Below are 20,831 nucleotides of genomic sequence, written 5' to 3'. Positions count from 1 at the left end.
GATTTCTGCCAGATAGAGTAGGGAAAATTAACAAAAATATATTAGCTGATTACAAGAAACCCTTGGAAACTGTTACTTGTGCTAAAGGAGATGTTGCAAGATATCGACGGAGAGTGTGTGTGAACCAATTGCACATAAATACCATGCACCCAAATTTGAAGGAAGATGTATTTTACGTACATCTGTATGTATACACCATCTTTACTGATGATTAGGGGACTGGAGGCTAAAACGTAAGGAACAGTTGCTGGAATTGTGTATGTCTAGTTTAATAAAGGGACGCTGGGTTAGGACGCTGAGCTTGTCGATCAGAAGGTTGGCAGTTTGGCGGGTCGAATCCCGAGTGCCGCATAACAGAGTGAGCGCCTGTTACTCGTCCCAGCTTCTGCCAACCTAGCAGTTTGAAAGCAAGTAAAAATGCAAGTAGAAAAATAGGGACCACTATGGTGGGAAGGTAACAGCGTTCCGTGCGCCTTTGGCGTCTAGTCATGCCGGCCACATGACCACGGAGACGTCCTCGGACAAGCGCTGGCTTTTCGGCTTTGAAACGGAGATGAGCACCGGCCCCTAGAGTTGGAAACGGCTAGCACACATGTGCAGGGGAAGCTTTACCTTTACCTAGTTTAATGAAGAGAAGGACGAGGGGGGACGTGATAGCAGTGTTCCAATATCTCAGGGGCTGCCACAAAGAAGAGGGAGTCAAGCTATTCTCCAAAGCGCCTGAAGGAAGGACAAGAAGCAACGGATGGAAACTAATCAAGGAGAGAAGCAACCTAGAACTAAGGAGAAACTTCCAGACAGTTAGAACAATTACGGTAACCAGTGGAACAACCTGCCTCCAGAAGCGGTGAATGCTGCAACACTGGAAGTTTTTAAGAAGAGACTGGCCAGCCATTTGTCTGAAATGGTATAGGGTTCCCTGCCTGAGCAGGGGGTTGGACTAGATGACCTCCAAGGTCCCTTCCAACTTTATTATTATTATTTACTGAGGTATTAGTTGACCTAATGAGAAGGAAGGACTCACTGGAGAAGAGCCTAATGCTGGGAAAGGTGGAGGGCAAGAGAAGAAGGGGACGACAGAGAATGAGGTGGCTGGATGGAGTCACTGAAGCAGTAGGCGTGAGCTTAAAGAGACTCCAGAAGATGGTAGAGGACAGGAAGGCCTGGAGGAAGGTTGTCCATGGGGTCGCGATGGATCGGACACGACTTCGCAACTAACAACAACAAATTAGTTGACACCTACAATTTCACCAGAGATGTCACAGCTTTTATAAGTGATAGAAGAGTTGAGAGTAAAATAAGATGCTAGAGATGCAGTGTTAAAAAAAAGAAGAAGAATGGATGTGGATCAATCAAAGGAGAACTTCTGGGTTAAATAGACCACCAACACCACCCACTACTTAATTACCATTTTCCAGACACTCTCGGACGTGTTCAATTTGATATCGAAACCCAATATTGTGCTTAAAGTAGAGGGGCTCAGGAGAAGACGGCAAGGGCCATTCCCACCGGTTCCCTTTCAGAAACATGATTGTAGGGCTGTTCATGTTGTCCGGAATCTAGGAAGAAAAGTAAGATGGTCTTTTCAATGACAAAATTGAAATCATGTTATCTCTACTTTGCAGGTGGCAGTCAGTAACATTTATAACCCAGCCTATACCAACCAGAGGTTATTCGATTAATATACATTGTGTTTGTATTGCAATTTGAAACACACACACACACACTGTTGTATACTAAAACACTAAACCCATAATTATGCATATCCAAAACATTCAATTAATTTATTGAGCTACAACACAAAAATCATATCGCCAGGGCTTTTTTTGTCATAGAACGCTCAGAACGGAGTTCCGGCACCTTTTTTGGATGGAACCTTGTAGGGTAGGCAAGGCGGGTTGTATGACATGTATGAGTTCTGGCACCTTTTTCTTTTACAAAAAAAGCACTGCATATCGCCCTACTAGGAATTAATGTGCTCAATTTATCCATCGGTTAACTTGATAGTGTGAGAAGTAGATACTCTGGTTGTTGGTGACCGAGCTGCTGAGACTCAGGATATGACAGTGAGGTCTTAGATGCTCAAGGAATCTACATCTTGAAGCAGTCTTTTTTTTTAACTGTATTTTAATCTATATCAAACTGTTGGTCCCTATAAAGTCATAGTTGTTTGGCAAGCTAAAACTGACTATTTCCCCAATATTCAATTAAATTAAGCCAAGCAAAGAGCACATTATGATACAATGTGTGAACTTGCTAATTGAAAATGGACAGTTCGCTAAATGAGTATCCCAATAGCGTTGCTGTGTATGGGCTAAAAGAATTTCTCACGAATGAAGGCAAATATATGTGTCCCGGGTTGCAAGATCCAATCTGGGTCAGTCACCAGGATCAGAGGTTTAGTCTTCTGCCCATCCTCAGGGAACTTCTCTCTACTGGAGTGTGTGCTTTGGGCTATTCTATGCGTTGACTTTACGTGATGCCTTCCTATTGGTTGGTGTGTTGACGGCTGGCAATTGGCTGTTGTTTCCTTATGCTGCCAAGTCCTCGGCTCCTAGGTACCTTATAGGTAAAGGTGAAGGTTCCCCCGCACATGCGTGCTATTCATTTTCAACTCTAGGGGCCGGTGCTCATCTCCGTTTCAAAGCCGAAGAGCCAGCGCTTGTCCGAGGACGTCTCCGTGGTCATGTGGCCGGCATGACTAGACGCCAAAGGTGCACGGAACGCTGTTGCCTTCCCACCGTAGTGGTCCCTATTTTTCTACTTGCATTTTTACGTGCTTTAGAACTGTTAGGTTGGCAGAAGCTGGGACGAGTAACAGGCGCTCACTCTGCTACGCGGCACTCGGGATGCGACCCGCCAAACTGCCGACCTTCTGATCGACAAGCTCAGCGTCCTAACCCACTGAGCCACCGCGTCCCCATTAGGTACCTTATAAGCTGGTGGTAAATCAGCATTCCTGTTGACTGACAAGGGGCCCGTTTCCCAGGCTTCAGTCATTTCCCTGGCTATCTCTGTACCTGCACGGCTAACAATTTTAGTAGCTGTGAAATTGAATGTATGTCCTTGTTCGTTGCAACGTGAGGCTACCAATGGGATTTTCTGCTTTATGGTTCACATTCAGTGCCCAAGTTCCTATCTATTGCTCACGCTTAAAATCTCCCTGGATTCTTCTGCTGTCTTGAAAATCGTGGGGTCCTTGGTGCTCTCTCTGCTCTCTGAGCACCAATGAGGTAGCCTTGTTTGGGTAATGAAACATCTGCCAGAAAACAACCAAGCTCAGAGAGCACCAAGGACCCCCCCATTCAATCTGAAGCTACAAATATTCTCCTTTATTGCTCTCAAAAATTCTAAAGCAAATCCCTCATTTGGTTAGAAAATTCACTTGGCATTCTTAAGCAGGAAAGAAAGAAACACGTAGACCTGCACAGTTTCAGTCACGTGCAGGCCATAAAGTGAGTCAACCTGTGACTGGACCCAATTTAACAACTTTTTTTTTTTGGTGACAGTCCTTAAGTATGATGTGGGACCAAAAACCAAATCTATCCAAGGCACAGTGACAGAGTGTCAAAACAGCCTATAATGAAGATTTTGCTGATTTCCTGTCTGCGACAAACAAAGGAAACAAATTATATTTGTAACTTTGATATATGTTTGTAATCTTCCTGTTAAGATTCCAGATTTTATAATCTTATGTTTTGTATTTTACACTTGTGTTCCTTTTTAATAAAATATGTTGTAGATATGCCATACGACAAATAGATAGATAGATAGATAGATAGATAGATAGATAGATAGATAGATAGATAGATAGATAGATAGATGATAGATAGATAGATAGATAGATAGACAGACAGATAGACTGATGGACAGACAGACAGATAGTGTGGCAACTGACTACCCATCCTTTTTTAAATCCCTCATCTGTCTGCACTCAGTTCTGAATTGTCCCATCTCCACAGCAGCATTTGAAATCTGACTTGGTGAAGGATGTTCTTCACGTTTACTGTGTCCATCCCTTAGCAAATACCTTGATGCTGCCTTCCGTTCCTCCAATTGTTGCCTCTCCTGGCAGATCGATCATCATGGTGACATTAAGCACAGCCTGACGGTTCTCTGAATAGTTGAGGATGATGGAAACGGTTTCGTCCACTCCTGAAAGGCACAGAAAAGATTGCCTGCCTAAACCATCTCCCTCAGGATCTATGACAATTCGCCGTGGCCAACTCACCACAGCCAACTTGTTGCTGGACAAAAGTTACACTAATAACGAAGAAATAGTGGAATAGAATGATTAAAGAAAGGATGCAAAAGGAGGGACAGAACGAAATGTGATCGACAAAAATTAAAATATTTTTTTTAATTGTAAATAATGAAATTAAATTGTTACGTTTTTCCGCAGTGAGTTGTCCCACGGCAAGTTGGCTGTGGCGAGTTGTCCCGTTCCCCTCCCTCAAGCCAGTTGGACTAGATCAGGGGTCCCTAAGCCCCGGTCCGTGGACCAGTACCTGGCCACAGCATGCCAGCAACCGGTCTGCACAAATAAGCAAAGCCCCATCCATGGGATGCAGGCAGAACACAAAACCACACACTCTCCGGTCCGTGGAAAAACCTTTCTCCACAGAACCAGTCCCTGGTGCCCCAAAGGCTGGGGACCTCTGGACTAGAAGACCTCCAAGGTCCCTTCTGATAAAAGAGTCCACCAAGCCACATTTACTTTAACTCTTTTCCTGCAGGAGCAGGTTTAGACATTTACCTGTTTCATGCAGCAATCCTGAGGCCAGAACTGACTGGGGCATTTCAGGCCCAAAAACCATAGAGGCAAACTGGATGCAGTAGCAGCCCAAATCCAGGATGACACCTCCGCCCAGTTTCTTGTCCAGCAGCCTTGGAATATTGTCCATCCGAACAGCTAGTTGAGCTCGGAGCACTTTTAAATTCCCAAGAGATTTCTGGCACACGGCACTACGGATTTGTTCAGACACCGGGAAGAATCTGGTCCAGAAGCCCTTAAAGAGACGAAGGCCTTTCAGATTGGAAGGTATCTTTTACTTCAAGGGAAGTAGCATTGGATACAGACCAGCTGTCTGTATATTTTTAGTCTAAGTAAATCAAGTTTCTAGTCCTTGGGAGAGTGCTAAGACCAAACAGAACTTTGATCTCATCAGGTAGCAAAATTCCACTGATCTGTACGGATGGTCCCTGATTTGCAACCATTCGTTTAGCAATCATTCGAAGTAACAACAGCACCAAAAAAAGGAGATTGATGGCCAGTCCTCACACTTACAACCACCCCAATAATCCCTACATTCACCTGATCAAAATTTGGATAATTGGCAGCCGGCATATATTAAGAATGGTTGCAGCATCCTGGGCTCATACAATTGCTGTGATGGACCAGTATGTAACCATCTGGCCAGAGCATATACTTAAGAACTGTGTTAGAGTATTTAGCATTAACATCAACATTAACATTACAGGGTTAACGTTATATCCTTAGCAGAACTGTATGTAGCATTTACAGGGATAAATGCTATTTCCTTAAGAGATGGCTTCTGGGAAATGTAGTCTATTTCTTAGTAATTCCTATACCTATAGCTTATCTAGAACACTGGAAGGAGTTTCAAAGTTTATTGCAGGACATCCTGTTATGTGCCAGGTTGTAAAAACTTTTGTCTAATGAACCATGCTGTAACCACGTGAATAGCTGAGATGGAGAATTATTCCTTTTTACCTACGAAATTTTCTGCAAAATGTGAGTCATTGCTTAAGGCTTCTGGACAATAAAATGTCTGTTATACAATTAATTTTCGTTGAATAAAACTTTATGGTTTCTAGCACAATTGCCATTTGTGACCTTCCCAGACAGCCTCTGACATGTAAAGTCAATGGGAAAAGTTGCATCCACTTAATGATCAAGCCATTCACTTAACAAGTACAGTGATTCACTTAAAAATGGCAAAAAGGGTCATCAAATCGGGTGCCACTTGCTCAACAGCCGTGTCCCCATGGTTATGTGATCAAAATTAGTCTGCTTGGCAACTGGTGGATATTTATAAAGGTGCCCTGGAATCGTGTGGTCAACTTTGGTAACCTTCTTATAAACAAAGTCAATGGGGGAGCCAGATGCACTTAACAAACTTGTTACACACTTAACAACTGCAGTGATTCACTTAACAACTGTATCAAAAAAAGGTCGTAAAATGGGGCAAAGTTTACTTAAGAAATGTCTCACTTAGCAACAGAAAATCTGGGTCTCAATTGTGGTTTAAATCGAGGACTACCTATAGAGCTCTCCTCTGTTCTGTACAGGGGAATGACTTCTATTTAATATTTAATCTTTTTTTAAAAAAATGAAAGAAAGACACCAACCAGTGGATTGTAAGCCAAGAAACACCAAACCAAAAAGTCAGGGTACGCTACCACAGGGTTGGTATATTTTTTATGGGCAGTCCTCGACTTACGACCACAACTGACCCCAAAATTTCTGTTGTTAGGCGAGACAGTTACTAAGTGAGTTTTGCCCCATTTTATAACCTTTCTTGGCATGGTTGCCAAGTGAACCACTGCAGTTGTTAATAACATGGTCGTTAAGCGAATCTGGCTTCCCCATTGACTTTGCTTGTCAGAAGGTCATAAAAAAAGGTGATCGCAGGACCCCGGCACACACACTGCAACCGTTATAAATATGAGTGAGTTGGCAAGCATCTGAATTTTGATCAAGTGACCACGGGGATGCTGCAAAGGTCATGAGTGTGAAAAAAACGATCATAACATGAGTCACCTTTTTTTAGTGCCGTTGTAAGTTTGAACAGTTACTAAATGAACTGCTGTAAGTAGTTCATACTTGATCTTTATGCATTTCTCAGCCTAATTCCCACTTGCAGGGTTGTTAAAAGGATAAAAGGAGATGCATAGAATTGTCACAGAATTTCCTAGATAGCTTCCGGTGGAAACACATTTTTAGATGCTCTCTGTCAAGAAGTTTTCCTCAACCTAACATGGCTTAAAGAATGGATAATGCTTAGAGATAAAAGACTATTGTACCTAGAGGTGAATGACCTACAAATCGGTTGGCATGCCTTTCTGTGGTATGGAAAGAATAAAATACATAGATACTTTCAAAACCATTTTATAAGGAATGCACTTCTTTCAGAATGGGAAAAAATAAAAGAAAAAATTGCTATTAAGGTACCTGAATGGCTTTCAACAATGGAAGCTTTTGCTTACCCAAATTTTATTAACTACAATAAAGTTATGACTTATAAAGATATTTTGGACAATGAAGGAAAATTGAAAGGCAGACAAGATTTAGAAGAACAAGGCATTGATCTAGCATGGTGGCCATATCTGCAAATTCAAACGAGATATGAAAAAGATGTTAAAACAATGGGATTTTATAAAGAACAGACAGAATTTGATCAGATACTGTTAAAAACAGATGAAAAGTTGATTAAGAAACTCTATAGATTTCTGTTAAAGATGGAGGAAGAACAAGTAAAAGAAACAATGATAACATGGGCAAAGTATTTTGTATATGATATAGAATTAGAAGATTGGCAAAAGTTATGGGAAAGAAATATTAAATTAACTAAAGCAGTGCCATATAAAGAAAACTTATATAAAATGTTTTACCGATGGCATATGACACCAGTTCCTCAAGCTTGGCAACTTTAAGATGTGGGGAATGCAACTCCCAACATTCCCCAGCCAATATGGGAGTTGACGTCTGCACATCCTAAAATTGCTAGACTTGAGAAACATTTCTTTAGATTTTTCAGTCATTAAAAAAGTAGGAATGTGGGGGGTTTTTTAATCTCGGGAAGTGGGAATGTAAGGCTAAAGTTCAAGTGGCATTGCCTGGGGAAGAATGAGAGTGGGAGTAAGAACAAAAACTGATTAGGGAGTGCAAAAACTGGATTAGCTTAATATAACACGCTTCCACCAACACTACAAAAAGAGGCGTGGGGGGGGAGGTTAATCACATGGGTTTGGGGAATTGCAGCCCAGACTGGTAAACAAGCATGATTGCTGCCCTGAAAAGTCACTTATAAAACCTGTTGGATTGCACATTGCACATGCCATACTTGGCAAACCTCAAGCACTGACTTGTTCCTCTCAGACGTTTGCCGGTTCCTTGCCAACTTGGTTAGGATTTTTTGGGTCTGGGTATAAGCTGGGAGCGATCAAAGTATTAAAGTAAAGATTTTTCCCTGAGTCAGAAGGAGAGAAAAAGATCTTAGACTCCCTTATGGCTGATCATGGGAGGCAGAAGGAAATGAGAGGGGCTGATGCCGTTCTTATGTGAATTAGGACAGCTTCCTTTTCTGAACTGCCCTCAGTTGGAGAAAACTAGATGGTGTGGGACTTTGCAACCAGTGGCACGGGTACCACCTGTGGTACATTGGCACCTGGCAGGTGGTATGCGACCATCCTAGAAAAGTGGTAGCGGGGGAGGGGAATGAGCTGAACGGGTGGCAGCACCGCACAAGCCTGAGCGAGAGACGGCTGGAGCTGCAGGGCTGTCAGGGCTCAGTGGAAGAGCCAGGATCAGCGCCAGACTCCAGCTGGAGCTCGGCGCTGATCCTGGCGCTTTTGCTGAGCCCAGAAGAAGCGCCGATCGGCTGGAATGTTGCAGCATCTCCAGGGTCTTGTGAATAATAATAATAATAATAATAATAATAATAATAATAATAATAATAATAATAATAATAATAATAATAATAATAATAATAATAAAGTTGGAAGGGACCTTGGAGGTCATCTAGTCCAACCCCCTGCTCAGGCAGGAAACCTTATACCATTTCAGGCAAATGGCTGTCCAGTCTCTTCTTAAAAACCTCCAGTGTTGGAGCATTCACCACCTCTGGAGGCAGGTAGTTCCACTGGTTAATTGTTCTAACTGTCAGGAAGTTTCTCCTTAGTTCTAGGTTGCTTTACATTCAGATGCTTGATTGATTCATATTTATGACGGTCACAGTGTCCCAGGATCATGTGAAGTGACCAAAACCTGCTGCAACCATCAAGCCGACGGGGGGGGGGGGGAATAAAAACCAAACACTCCCCCACTCCACCCTCGCTGCCAATCCTCAACAGAAATGCTCACAACAGTGAAAACCTCAGGACAGGAGGAAGAGCGCCGCCGGGCAGGCAGTCAGATGTCTTGCTTGGCTGTGGCTTGGGGGGCACTTTTTTCAGTGCCATTGTAACTTCGAACAGCCACTAAGCGAACTGTTGTAAGTCGAGGACTACTTGTACTTCATCATTTTTTTTCCTTTTTTGGGGAGGGTCATCAAGTTTTTGACACCTTGCTAGGTGACTGGTGGTACTCAGATGTTGCCATATCCTAAAAGCGGTACAATGGGTGAAAAGGTTGAAAAGCCCTGGCTTAAGGTTTTGGACTACGTGGAGCAGGGAGACACAGGCAAACTTTTTCTGATTCTGTCCTCCCTGCCTGACTATCTTGAGAGGCATCCACATTTTAATCTTCTGTTTTCCATCGCTGAATTAATTATCTTTCTCTGCTTTTTTAATTTGACGTGGCCCACTGATTGTATGCACGACAGCTCATCCCTAAACTAAAACTAGTGTTGAAGAAAAGAAGAGAATAATTTCGATGTAACCATGCTTCTATAGAGAGCTAAGCTTATTAACAAAACAAAAGCAAAATAAACACCTAGAACGGTATTAGTGAAATGATATAATTTCAAAAGCAATAAGCCCCATTTTTAAAAGGGAGAAAAAGAGTCTGAAAATTATATTAGTTGTAATACAATCCCAAACACAGAGTTAGATTGCACGAAGAAAGTATTGCTTGCTCTTTTGGTGAAAAAAATATATATCAAAAGTTGACAAACAACACGCAGCATGGCAACAATCGTTTGCTATAAATGGGTGGATATAGACTTTAATCCTAGTATTATATGGAGAATCTGCTAAGGTCACCCCTTGCCTATAAAATCCACAGTTCTTGACACCTTGACTCTAACTGTAATGGATACAGCCAAGAAGAATCTGCAACGGTGTGTTAATCATAATGACAATCCTGACAATCCTGGGCCAAAAAATGAGATAACTAGAACAATATCAGATCAGATGTTTAATATTCTAGCTTGCATCTCCAGTAACAAAGCAATCATAACCAGTTTTCCCCACCCATTGTCACCATGATTCAAATTCGTAGACAGGTAGTCCTCGACGTATGACCACAACTGTGCCCAAAATTCCTGTTGCTAAGCGAGGTAGTTGTTAGGTGAACTTTGCCCCATTTTGCAACCTTTCTTGCCACCGTTGTTAAGTGAATCGCTGCAGTTGTTAAATTAGCAACATAGTTGTCAAGCAAATCTGGCTCCCCCATTGACTTGTAAGAAGATGGCAAAAGGGGATCACATGACCAAGTCACACTGTGACCGTCATAAATATGAGTCAATTGCCAAGAGTCTGAATTTGGATCACATGACCACGGGGGAGTCGTAAGTGTGAAAAACAGTCACAAGTCACTTTTTTCAGTGCTGTTGTAACTTAGAACAGTCACGAAATGAACTGTTGTAAGTCGAGGATTACCTGTATTTTCAGTATTCAATATAATGCATGTTTAGGTTTATAAAATAAACCGAACGGTGTCTCAGGGCGAACACAAAGACATACAGTATCACAACTGTTGTTAGTGATTTGTGCATCAACAAAACAAACCTTTTAAGAATGCAGCAGGGAAGGAAGTCGGGCGACTGGCACTGTGAATAATAAATCCCTCCCTGATTACAATAGACTAAGATTTCTATTTTTTTAAAAAAAAGCTTAGTTTTTCTAGAGCTATAAAGTGGCAAAAAATGTTCTGGAATACATGCTTCAAAACCAGTATGACTCTTTTTGTGCACTTCTGATGGCTTCTAAGCTATCGTGTCGGTGCGTTTACACCACATGCTAAAATTGAAATTCAAAGAAACCCCACAGGAGCTTAGCACAATGTGTGAAGCCAGCTAGAGCTTGATTCCTAAAAGCTCGCATCTCCTACCTCCATGAGGAACACGTCGTTCTCTCGAGCTGTTCGTATCATCTCCCGTACTTCGCGGGCATTCATGCCCATTGGTTTTTCACAGAGAACGCTCTTTTTAGCCCGGAGGAAGAGGGTGGTGTGAGAAAGATGCTGGGTGTTGAGAGAACCCACGTAGATCACATCTGGAGGGGGAAGCAGAAGACACCTCAGCAAATGAACAGAAAACGGAAGAGAGGTAAAGGGGGAGACCAGGATTTCATTGGAGCCTGGGAATCTTCTTATGATCTTCTTATTATTATTATCCTTCCTTCCTTCCTTCCTAATACAAAGTAATGAAAGGCCAGGAGGCAACATGGAGTTGTACTGGAGATATGAAGATCATCAATTGTTCTCTCCCTCCCTCCTTACTTCCCTCTCTTCCACACATCTTCAAGTTGCCAGGGTTGACAAACTTTGTTAGACAAACATCTGGCATAACTCCCTTTTTATGACTCTTAATTATAATTATAAGGACTCACTGGAGAAGAGCCTAATGCTTGGAAAGGTTGAGGGCAAGAGAAGAAGGGGACGACAGAGAATGAGGTGGCTGGATGGAGTCACTGAAGCGATGGGAAGGTAACAGCGTTCCGTGCGCCTTTGGCGTCTCGTCATGCCGGCCACATGACCACAGAGACATCCTCGGACAAGCGCTGGCTCTTTGGCTTTGAAACGGAGATGAGCACCGGCCCCTAGAGTTGGAAACGACTAGCACGCATGTGCGGGGGAACCTTTACCATATATATACATATATATATACATACATATATACATATACATATACATAATAATAATAATAATGTAAAGTTGGAAGGGACCTTGGAGGTCATCTAGTCCAACCCCCTGCTCAGGCAGGAAACCCTATACCATTTCAGGCAAATGGCTGTCCAGTCTCTTCTTAAAAACCTCCAGTGTTGGAGCATTCACCACCTCTGGAGGCAGGTTGTTCCACTGGTTAATTGTTCTTACATATACATATACATATACATATACATATACATATACATATACATATACATATACATATACATATACATATACATATACATATACATATACATATACATATACATATACATATACATATACATATACATATACATATACATATACATATACGTGTGTGTGTGTGTGTGTGTGTGTTAGTTAAATGTTTGTTAAGCATTCAGAATACACTTGCTTAGTCCCAGACACGGGACAAATCTTATTTCCTGTTTCAGCCTAGCCCAAGGCCATCTACAGGCAGTAGCCACAGCAGTGGCAGCTCATATTTGTGTAAACTTTTTGGCTTGCTAACAAAGAATTAAAGGGAGGCTGATATGGCCATTTCAAACTCATTTGTTCTCATCAGTCAGCCACACCCTTCTGAGATTCGAACCTGGGCCGACTGTGTATGTCTTCCTATACTGATTCCTCCTAATTTCAAGTCTCAAATCCCCTCAGGAGAGAGGATCTATGGAGATTCATTCCAGGTCATAGTTATCAAGAGAGAGTATTTCACTTGCTCTCTTCCACAACCCTGCCCTGCCAGTTTTGGAACTGATTTTCTGTCCCCAAGGTCTAATTCAGCTCACCCACGTCAGGATCCTGTGCAAGTTCCTCATAAGAGCCATAGGCCCTGCAAATATGTCGTCTGGCATATTCCTGGGCATGCTTGAGACTGCTAGAAGCAATAGCAGCTATCTGGAAAAAAAGAAGCAGCAGCCAAATTACACGAAGTTGGACACTGTATTTTACTCTCACAAAATTAACCCTCCTTGTACTTAGCAGAAGGGGTTGAAGGGTGATAAATTTTCAATTCATCCTGGCACTTGATGAAAAGGGAATCTGCATCCTAGGAATTGTGGACTTGCATTATGGATAGGTAGGTACGGAATAGCCATTGAGGTGCACAGAAGTTTGGAAGCACAAAAGTGTTATCAAATATAGATATAGCCGGTTTTATTTTTCATTTCACTATTCGTGTTTGATTTCACTACAGGTAGTCCTCAAGTAGCAACCACAACTGAGCTCAAAATTTCGGTTGCTAAGTGAGACATTTGTTAAGTGAATTTTGCCGTTTTATTATTTTTCTTGCTACCGTTAAGTGAATCACTGCAGTTGTTAAGGGAGTAACGTGGTTGTTAAGTGAATCTGGCTTCCTCATTGACTTGGTTTGTCAGAAGGTTAAAAAAGTGACCACGTGACCCTGGAACACGGCGACATCATAAACGCGAGTCAGTTGCTAAGCGTCTGGATTTTGATCACGTGGCCGTGAGGATGCTACAACAGTCACAAGTGTGAAAAATCGTCATCACTTTTTTTCAGAGCCATGGTAACTTCGAATTGTGACCAAATGAACTGTTTAGTGACCAAGTACAGGTAGTCCTTGACTTAAACAGTTCATTTAAGCCAGGGATAGGCAACCTCGGCTCTTTTATGACTCGTGAACTTCAACTCCCAGAATTCCTGAGCCAGCATGGGTCAGCATGGCAACCTCTCCCTTTCTCCTCAGCATAGCTGGCTCAGGAATTCTGGGAGTTGAAGTCCATGAGTCATAAAAGAGCCAAGGTTGCCTACCCCTGGTTTAAGCAATCCCAACCATACCACCCATTTGCTCTTCTTGCTGGCATTAATAAGAAGTGGTCCAAATTATACAGATGGTTTTGCTCCATCCAAATTAGTTAACTCATTTTTTCCCCTGAGGATGCAAGGGAAAAAATCTGGGAGGGTGAATACAATTTGTTTGTTTTTCTTTATAGATGCCTTGAGAAAGGAGTGGTACCATAGCTTGATAATTAGCACTGTCTCAGCTTATTGTTTTTTTTAATCTTAATGAGATTCCTATCTGAGCTTCAAAGCAATAAAGTTGTTTCCTGCTAGCTCTCCAGAGGAAAGAGAAGCATTCGAGTATTTTCCCAGAAAGTATTTTCCCAGAAAGAGTGAGTGAGAAAATTTTAGCTTATATTAGCATACTTCAGGGTGCAATCTAGGACTACTGCCTCATTTGCTTGCTGAGGGGAGCTTTGACTCAATTAAGTGCTGATTTGCTCTAATTCAAAGTAATGAAAGGCCAGGTGGCAACATGGAGTTGTACTGGAGATATGAAGACCATCAACCATTCCATCCCATCCTTCTTTAAAGTAAGTTGCTTCCCTTCAGTGTATAATCCGCAAAAAATGCTAAGTAGGGGAAGGTTTAGCTTTGGAGAAAGGGAGTGGCACCCCTGCCTTACAGACTTTTAAAATTTGTTTTCTCGATAATTTCTGGATATCTGCAAACCTCAAGAGGATTTCCAGATGGAGAGATGGTGGCACAGTGGTTAGAATGCAGTTTTGTTGTTGCTAGCTGCAAAGTCGTGTCCGACCCATCGCGACCCCATGGACAATGTTCCTCCAGGCCTTCCTGTCCTCTACCATCTTCTGGAGTCCATTTAGGCTCATGCCTACTGCTTCAGTGACTCCATCCAGCCACCTCATTCTCTGTCGTCCCCTTCTTCTCTTGCCCTCAACCTTTCCCAGCCTTAGGCTCTTCTCCAGTGAGTCCTTCCTTCTCATTAAGTGGCCAAAGTATTTGAGTTTCAACTTCAGGATCTGGCCTTCTAAAGAGCCGTCAGGGTTGATCTCCTCTAGGACTGACCGGTTTGATTGCCTTGCAGTCCAAGGGACTCGCGGGAGTCTTCTCCAGCACCATAGCTCAAAGGCCTCAATTCTTTGGCGCTCAGCCTTTCTTAAGGTCCAACTTACAGAGCCATACATTGCAACTGGGAAAACCATGGCCTTGACTATATGCACCTTTGTTGGCAGGATGATGTCTCTGCTTTTTAGTGTGCTGTCTAGATTTGCCATAGCTTTCCTCCCCAGGAGCAAGTGTCTTTTAATTTCTTGACTGCAGTCCCCATCTGCAGTGAACTTGGAGCCTGTCACTACCTCCATTTCTTCCCCATCTATTTGCCAGGAATTGAGAGGGCCGGATGCCATGATCTTGGTTTTTTTAATGTTGAGTTTCAAGCCCACTTTTGCACTCTCCTTCTTCACCCACATCAAGAGGCTCTTTAGTTCTTCTTCACTTTCTGCCATTAGAGTGGTATCATCTGCATATCTTAAGCTGTTGATATTTCTCCCGGCAATCTTAATTCCAACTTTTGATTCATCTAGCTCTGTCTTTCCCCATGATGTGCTCTGCATATAAGTTAAATAGGCAGGGCGACAGTATGCAGCCTTGCCGGAAGTAGTGCAGGCTAATTCTGCTGACTGCCAACTGCCAGCAGTTCAGCAGTTCAAGGCTCACTGTGTCAAGTTTGACTCAGCCTTCCATCCTTCCTGGGTCAGTAAAATGAGGACCCAGATTGTTGGAGGCAATATGCTGACTCTGTAAACCGCTTAGAGAGGGATGTAAAGCACCATGAAGCAGTATATAAGTCTAAGTCCTATTACTACTGCTATTTGGGTGATGCCAACTGTAGCAAATTTGCTCCTAGCCGGATAAGATAAGATAACCTTTACTGACATTTTTTACTATGCGCACACTGGTCCACGTTAAAAATTACACCCATACATATATATACATATTACAAATCACTGTCCATTTTGAATACACAGCGGAAAGAAGAAACTTGAGAGTTCATAGGGTCAATACTATATGGAACAAAGCTGTGACTGATGTTCTGCTTTGCATACCACGAAGCCTCCTCCCAGAAGGTAACAAAGAAAACAGGTCATGAAGAGAATGTGTAGCATCCCAGATAATCCTGCGGACCTTGCTCAAGCATCACTTATACAGTATGCTGTGTCCTGGATAGAAAGAAGTGAACTGCCAATAAATAATCTTTTCTACCATCCTCACCACTCTCTACACTGCCTTCCTGTCTGAAGCAGTAATGCTTCCAGATCAGACAGTAATGCAATATGACAAGATGCTCTTGACTGTCTCTGTGTAGAAAGTGTTAAGGACAGGGGAAGGAAGGTGTATTTTTCTCAGGCGACCCAGAAAATGCAGATGCTCCTGTGCCCACTTCACTAGTGTCTCACTGTTGAGCAACCAAGCTAGTCTACTCATTAGCTGCACACCCAAAAACTTGATGCTGATAACCACCTCCACAGGTGAATCAGGGGTATGTGGCTGTACCTGCCTTTTCTAAAATCAACAATGACCATTGGATAGTTGAGTTTCAGGGCTGAGGAAACCCAGCTATTCTTTTAGCATATTCAATCAGGACAATATATCAGCCCTAGTCTAGGTGTACCCTACTGTACACACACACGAGTCTCTTAAGGAGACACAGAAAACTACAAATATACAAATACCGGTATAAGTGTTCAGTGACAGCCCTTAAGAGCAGTCAGGAGAGAGTCCACCGGTGGTTGACTCCTGTTGTTGATTTTGTTTTGGGAAGCAGGAATACAGCACTGGAAAAATGGAAATGTGGGTGGCTGCCTTATATAAAATCAGCACACCGATCTTATTTATGCAGCTCCGTCAACCCCGGTTGGCCACTGCAATCCCAGGTTCCTGGAAGGCCCCTCTCATGCTTGCTTCAAGATCCCAGAGGCTGAAAACTCTTTATACTAAATTCAGCTATTCATCTAGTTCTACATTTCTAACAGCAGGCAAACCTTTAAGGTGCACCAGCCTTTTTAGAAGAAAACCAACTGTCTCCCCATACCAGCACACTCGCACACTCTCTCACACATTCTCAGCACATGATACAACCTTGTGATCTGCCGGCAGAGTTTTCAAGGCCACAATGAAGTCATGGGAAATCTTCCCAGCCGAGCAGATTCCCCAGCAGAGAGGCATGGAAGATTTTGGGTGTCTTGATGGCTAACAGAATAGATGTTTCTATTCTGCTTTTTTCCCCCTCTGTGAAGAATCTGGATCAGCAGCTGCCTACATTTAGGAACCTATGCTTTGGAAAAGGGGCAGGGTTGCTCTGGGGCTGGGAGACGCCCTGCGTGGCTGCTTCTCTCTGTGTTTGGGGTGGAGTACCAAACCTGAATTTACAGGGAGAATGTGTGCATGGCAAAGATAGGAAACCCTACTTGAGTGAATTAAACTCGGGACTCCTCCCTAGAAAATTGTCCCCCAAGCAGGTCCGTAGGGCACAATACTTCAATCATTTCAATTTTGACTTAAAATATTTCCCTGGGGGGGGGGATTTACTGGCTGATGCATTGTCTAGAATGCCCCAATACAAAAGCCGCCATGAGGACATTGTTCCCTCTCCACAATCAACAGCACTGACCAAGCAGTGTAACAAACACGCGAGGCTGAACGTGCGAACGCAATGGTGGAACAATACATCAGATGTTATGTTAATTATCAACAGAATAATTGGGTTGATCTCCTGCCTTTTGCCGAAGTGGCATACAACAATACGGTGCACAGTAGTACTGGACTTACCCAATTTAATATAGCAACCAGCCGTGAGTTCATTCCTATGCCTGAATATATGCCGATCCATTCGTGCTTGGATGAAAAGCCGGCAAAAGTCCTTGAGTGGATCCAATCAGCTCAAGGAAATCTCCCCAAAACTTAGCAGTAAACTGTACTCCCCTGTCAATGTCACACTCTTGACCGTTTTGTTGACCCAGATTTAGGGGACAATATTAATTGTGGTTGAAACTCAACATTAAGAAAACCAAGATCATGGCATCCGGCCCTCTCAATTCCTGGCAAATAGATGGGGAAGAAATGGAGGTAGTGACAGATTTTATTTTCCTGGGCTTCAAGATCACCGCAGATCAGGACTGCAGCCAAGAAATTAAAAGACGCTTGCTCCTGGGGAGGAAAGCTATGGCAAATTTAGACAGCATACTAAAAAGCAGAGACATCACCCTGCCAACAAAAGTGCATATAGTCAAGGCTAAGGTTTTCCCAGTTGCAATGTAATGGCTGTGAAAGTTGGACCATAAGAAAGGCTGAGTGCCAAAGAATTGAGGCCTTTGAACTATGGTGCTGGAGAAGACTCCTGCGAGTCCCTTGGACTGCAAGGCGATCAAACCGGTCAGTCCTAGAGGAGATCAACCCTGACTGCTCTTTAGAAGGCCAGATCCTGAAGCTGAAACTCAAATACTTTGGCCACCTAATGAGAAGGAAGGACTCACTGGAGAAGAGCCTAAGGCTGGGAAAGGTTGAGGGCAAGAGAAGAAGGGGACGACAGAGAACGAGGTGGCTGGATGGAGTTACTGAAGCTGTAGGCGTGAGCCTAAATGGACTCCAGAAGATGGTAGACGACAGGAAGGCCTGGAGGAACGTTGTCCAGGGGGTCACGAGGGGTCGGACGCAACTTCGCAAGTAACAACAACAACAATCAATTGTGAATACGTGCAGATGGCCCCACGCTCTCTGGCCACTTGCAGAACCACGAATGCAAGGTCATAAAAGGACAGCAAAGGAAACACCCAATATCCCAACCCACCCGGGAACATACGATGTCTTAGGGAAACACCTAAACCACCCAAATGGGACCATATGGTGTCTTGGGGGAACACCCAAAAGGGAGCATTTTAGCTACTTCTGCTTTCTTCCTTCTTATCTACAGTGTGCCGGCTTTAAAGGGCGAAGTCTTTATCTTATGTGTTGTGTCCTTAGTTACGGAGGGTTCACCTTCGGAGGGAAAACTCAGAGCAGCCATTGGCTGTTACTTCTCGGTGACAGATTCAAAGCCGGGGATTGGTTACGTTTGAATAACAGTTAGTATATAAGGTAGTGTTTAACCGTTAGTTAGTCAGTTGACATATGTGAGTTCAATAAATGTTCCTTGCTAAACCTCGCTGTCTCTGCTCGTCAATCCGGACATAACATTATGTGTGTCAGCTTTGCTGGGTGAATTGCTTATGTAATCAAAGTAGGTATAAAAATAAGGCTTTTCTGATATTTGGGGCTTTTTCTCTTTTTGGAGGAGCCGGTCTTTGTTCAGCTAAATAAAAACGTAAAGCTTGAAGGCAACTTCTGGTTTCCTGTATTTTTTATCAAGCAAAACCTCAGAACCTGCACAGCATTTTCGATACATTCAATCCAATAAACCTGTCCTTAGAGCTGGGGTAGGCAACCTCGGCTCTTTTATGACTCATGGACTTCAACTCCCAGAATTCCTCAGTCAACATAGCTGACTCAGGTATTCTGGGAGTTGAAGTCCATGAGTCATAAAAGAGCCGAGGTTGCCTACCCCTGCCTTAGAGGGAAACTCAAGCCTCAGAGTTCTGTTTTAATTAGCCTCATCTATCGCAACCAAGGGACACGGTGGCTCAGTGGGTTAGGACGCTGAGCTTGTCAATCAGAAGGTCGGCAGTTTGGTGGGTCGAATCCCGAGTGCCGCGGAGCAGAGTGAGCGCCTGTTACTCGTCCCAGCTTCTGCCAACCTAGCAGTTCGAAAGCACGTAAAAATGCAAGTAGAAAAATAGGGACCACTACGGTGGGAAGGTAACAGCGTTCTGTGCGCCTTTGGCGTCTAGTCATGCCGGCCACATGACCACAGAGACGTCCTCGGACAAGCGCTGGCTCTTCGGCTTTGAAACAGAGATGAGCACCAGCCCCTAGAGTCGGAAACGACTAGCACGCATGTGCAGGGGAACCTTTACCTTTACCTTATCGCAACCATGACAGTCGTGTGATCCACCTCTTGTGATCTTCTGACAAGCAAAGTCAACGAGGAAGCCGGATTCACTTTACAACCATGTTCCTAACTTAACAACTCCAGCAATTCACGACAACTGTGGCAAAGGAAGATCGTAAAACGGGGTCAAAATTCACTTAACAACCGTCTTGTCGAGCGAGAGAAGTTTTGGGCTCAATTACGATCGTTAAGTCGAGGACTACCTGTATCAAGTTTCATTCATCATGTTATGCAGTAGGGCAAAGATGTAAATGTCTCTGGATTATGCTTTAAAGCAGCCTGGGCATGGAGCTAGGATCAATGAAGATAAGATCAACGTTAAAAGGAAGCAAGGTTTGTCTAAAAAACCACCTCCGTCCTGAAAACCAGTATTCTGAGATGCAAGTGTGGGGAGGACAATTGGGAGTCAAATGAGGCCGGCAGGCTTTGGCACTCTGAATATGCCCTGAGGAAAACTTTTCCTGTTTAACTTTGTATGTGCCAGCGCTGATTTCTGTAACTCAAAAAATATTCTCGGATTAACTCCAGAAGCCTGAGCAGAGGGTGGAAGGGAGAATTAAAGCAGTCAGGGGTGTGGAATGAGAACAAGCACTCCTACACGCGGGTATTGTTACTTGTGTGTGTGTGTGTGCACAAGGATTGTTACTTGGGTGTTTGTTACATGAGTCTTTGGAGAAGGGCGGGATATAAATGGAATTAAAATAAATAAATAAATAAATTTATTTGCCACCTATCTCGCAATGGGGCAGCTTCCCACACTCAAAGTGGATAAAGGAAAAGAAGTGGAAATATAACAGCGGCAACATAATGGAAGAACAGAATAAATAGCGAAAGAGAAAACCGTGAGGATACAGTGATATGAAAATAAAAGTTTAGGTGGCTGGGGAAGCAAAGAGCCAGGGAGGAGGTGAAATTTGCTGTCAATCTATTAGCCACCCCCGGTATGATGCTACCTCACTTGGATCCCCAGCCCAACCAGCAGAGACAGGTCTTCAGGCTCTTATTAGATAGTTCCCGACTTACAACAACAGTTCGTTTAGTGACCATTCAAAGTCACAACAGCGTTGAGAAAAGTGAGGTATAACCATTTTTCTCACAGTTATGCCTTTTCCAGCATGTGATCATGTGATCAAAGTTCAGATCCCTGGCAAAAACTGGTTCGCCTTTATGGCCGTCGCTGTGTCCCAAGGTCATGTGATCATC

General features: G+C 43.3%; 1 protein-coding gene across 1 annotated transcript; it reads right to left on the bottom strand.

Moving 5' to 3' along the window:
* Positions 1–1,364: 1,364 nt before the first annotated feature.
* LOC308676307 (trans-1,2-dihydrobenzene-1,2-diol dehydrogenase-like) lies at positions 1,365–16,810 on the bottom strand (the record flags this gene model as incomplete). The annotated part of the gene is made up of 6 exons (XM_081342119.1): positions 1,365–1,559; positions 4,031–4,155; positions 4,757–5,009; positions 11,015–11,178; positions 12,607–12,715; positions 16,724–16,810. The coding sequence occupies 6 exons, from the start codon at positions 16,808–16,810 to the stop codon at positions 1,401–1,403; spliced, it is 897 nt and encodes a 298-aa protein (XP_081198245.1). The 3' UTR covers positions 1,365–1,400.
* Between the last annotated feature and the right edge of the window lie 4,021 nt (positions 16,811–20,831).

Source organism: Vipera berus, assembly GCF_964194415.1.
Source record: "Vipera berus genome assembly, chromosome: W".
Lineage (NCBI taxonomy): Eukaryota > Metazoa > Chordata > Lepidosauria > Squamata > Viperidae > Vipera > Vipera berus.
The sequence above is the reverse complement of the archived record's forward strand: the minus strand, read 5'-3'. Positions and strand labels throughout refer to the sequence as shown.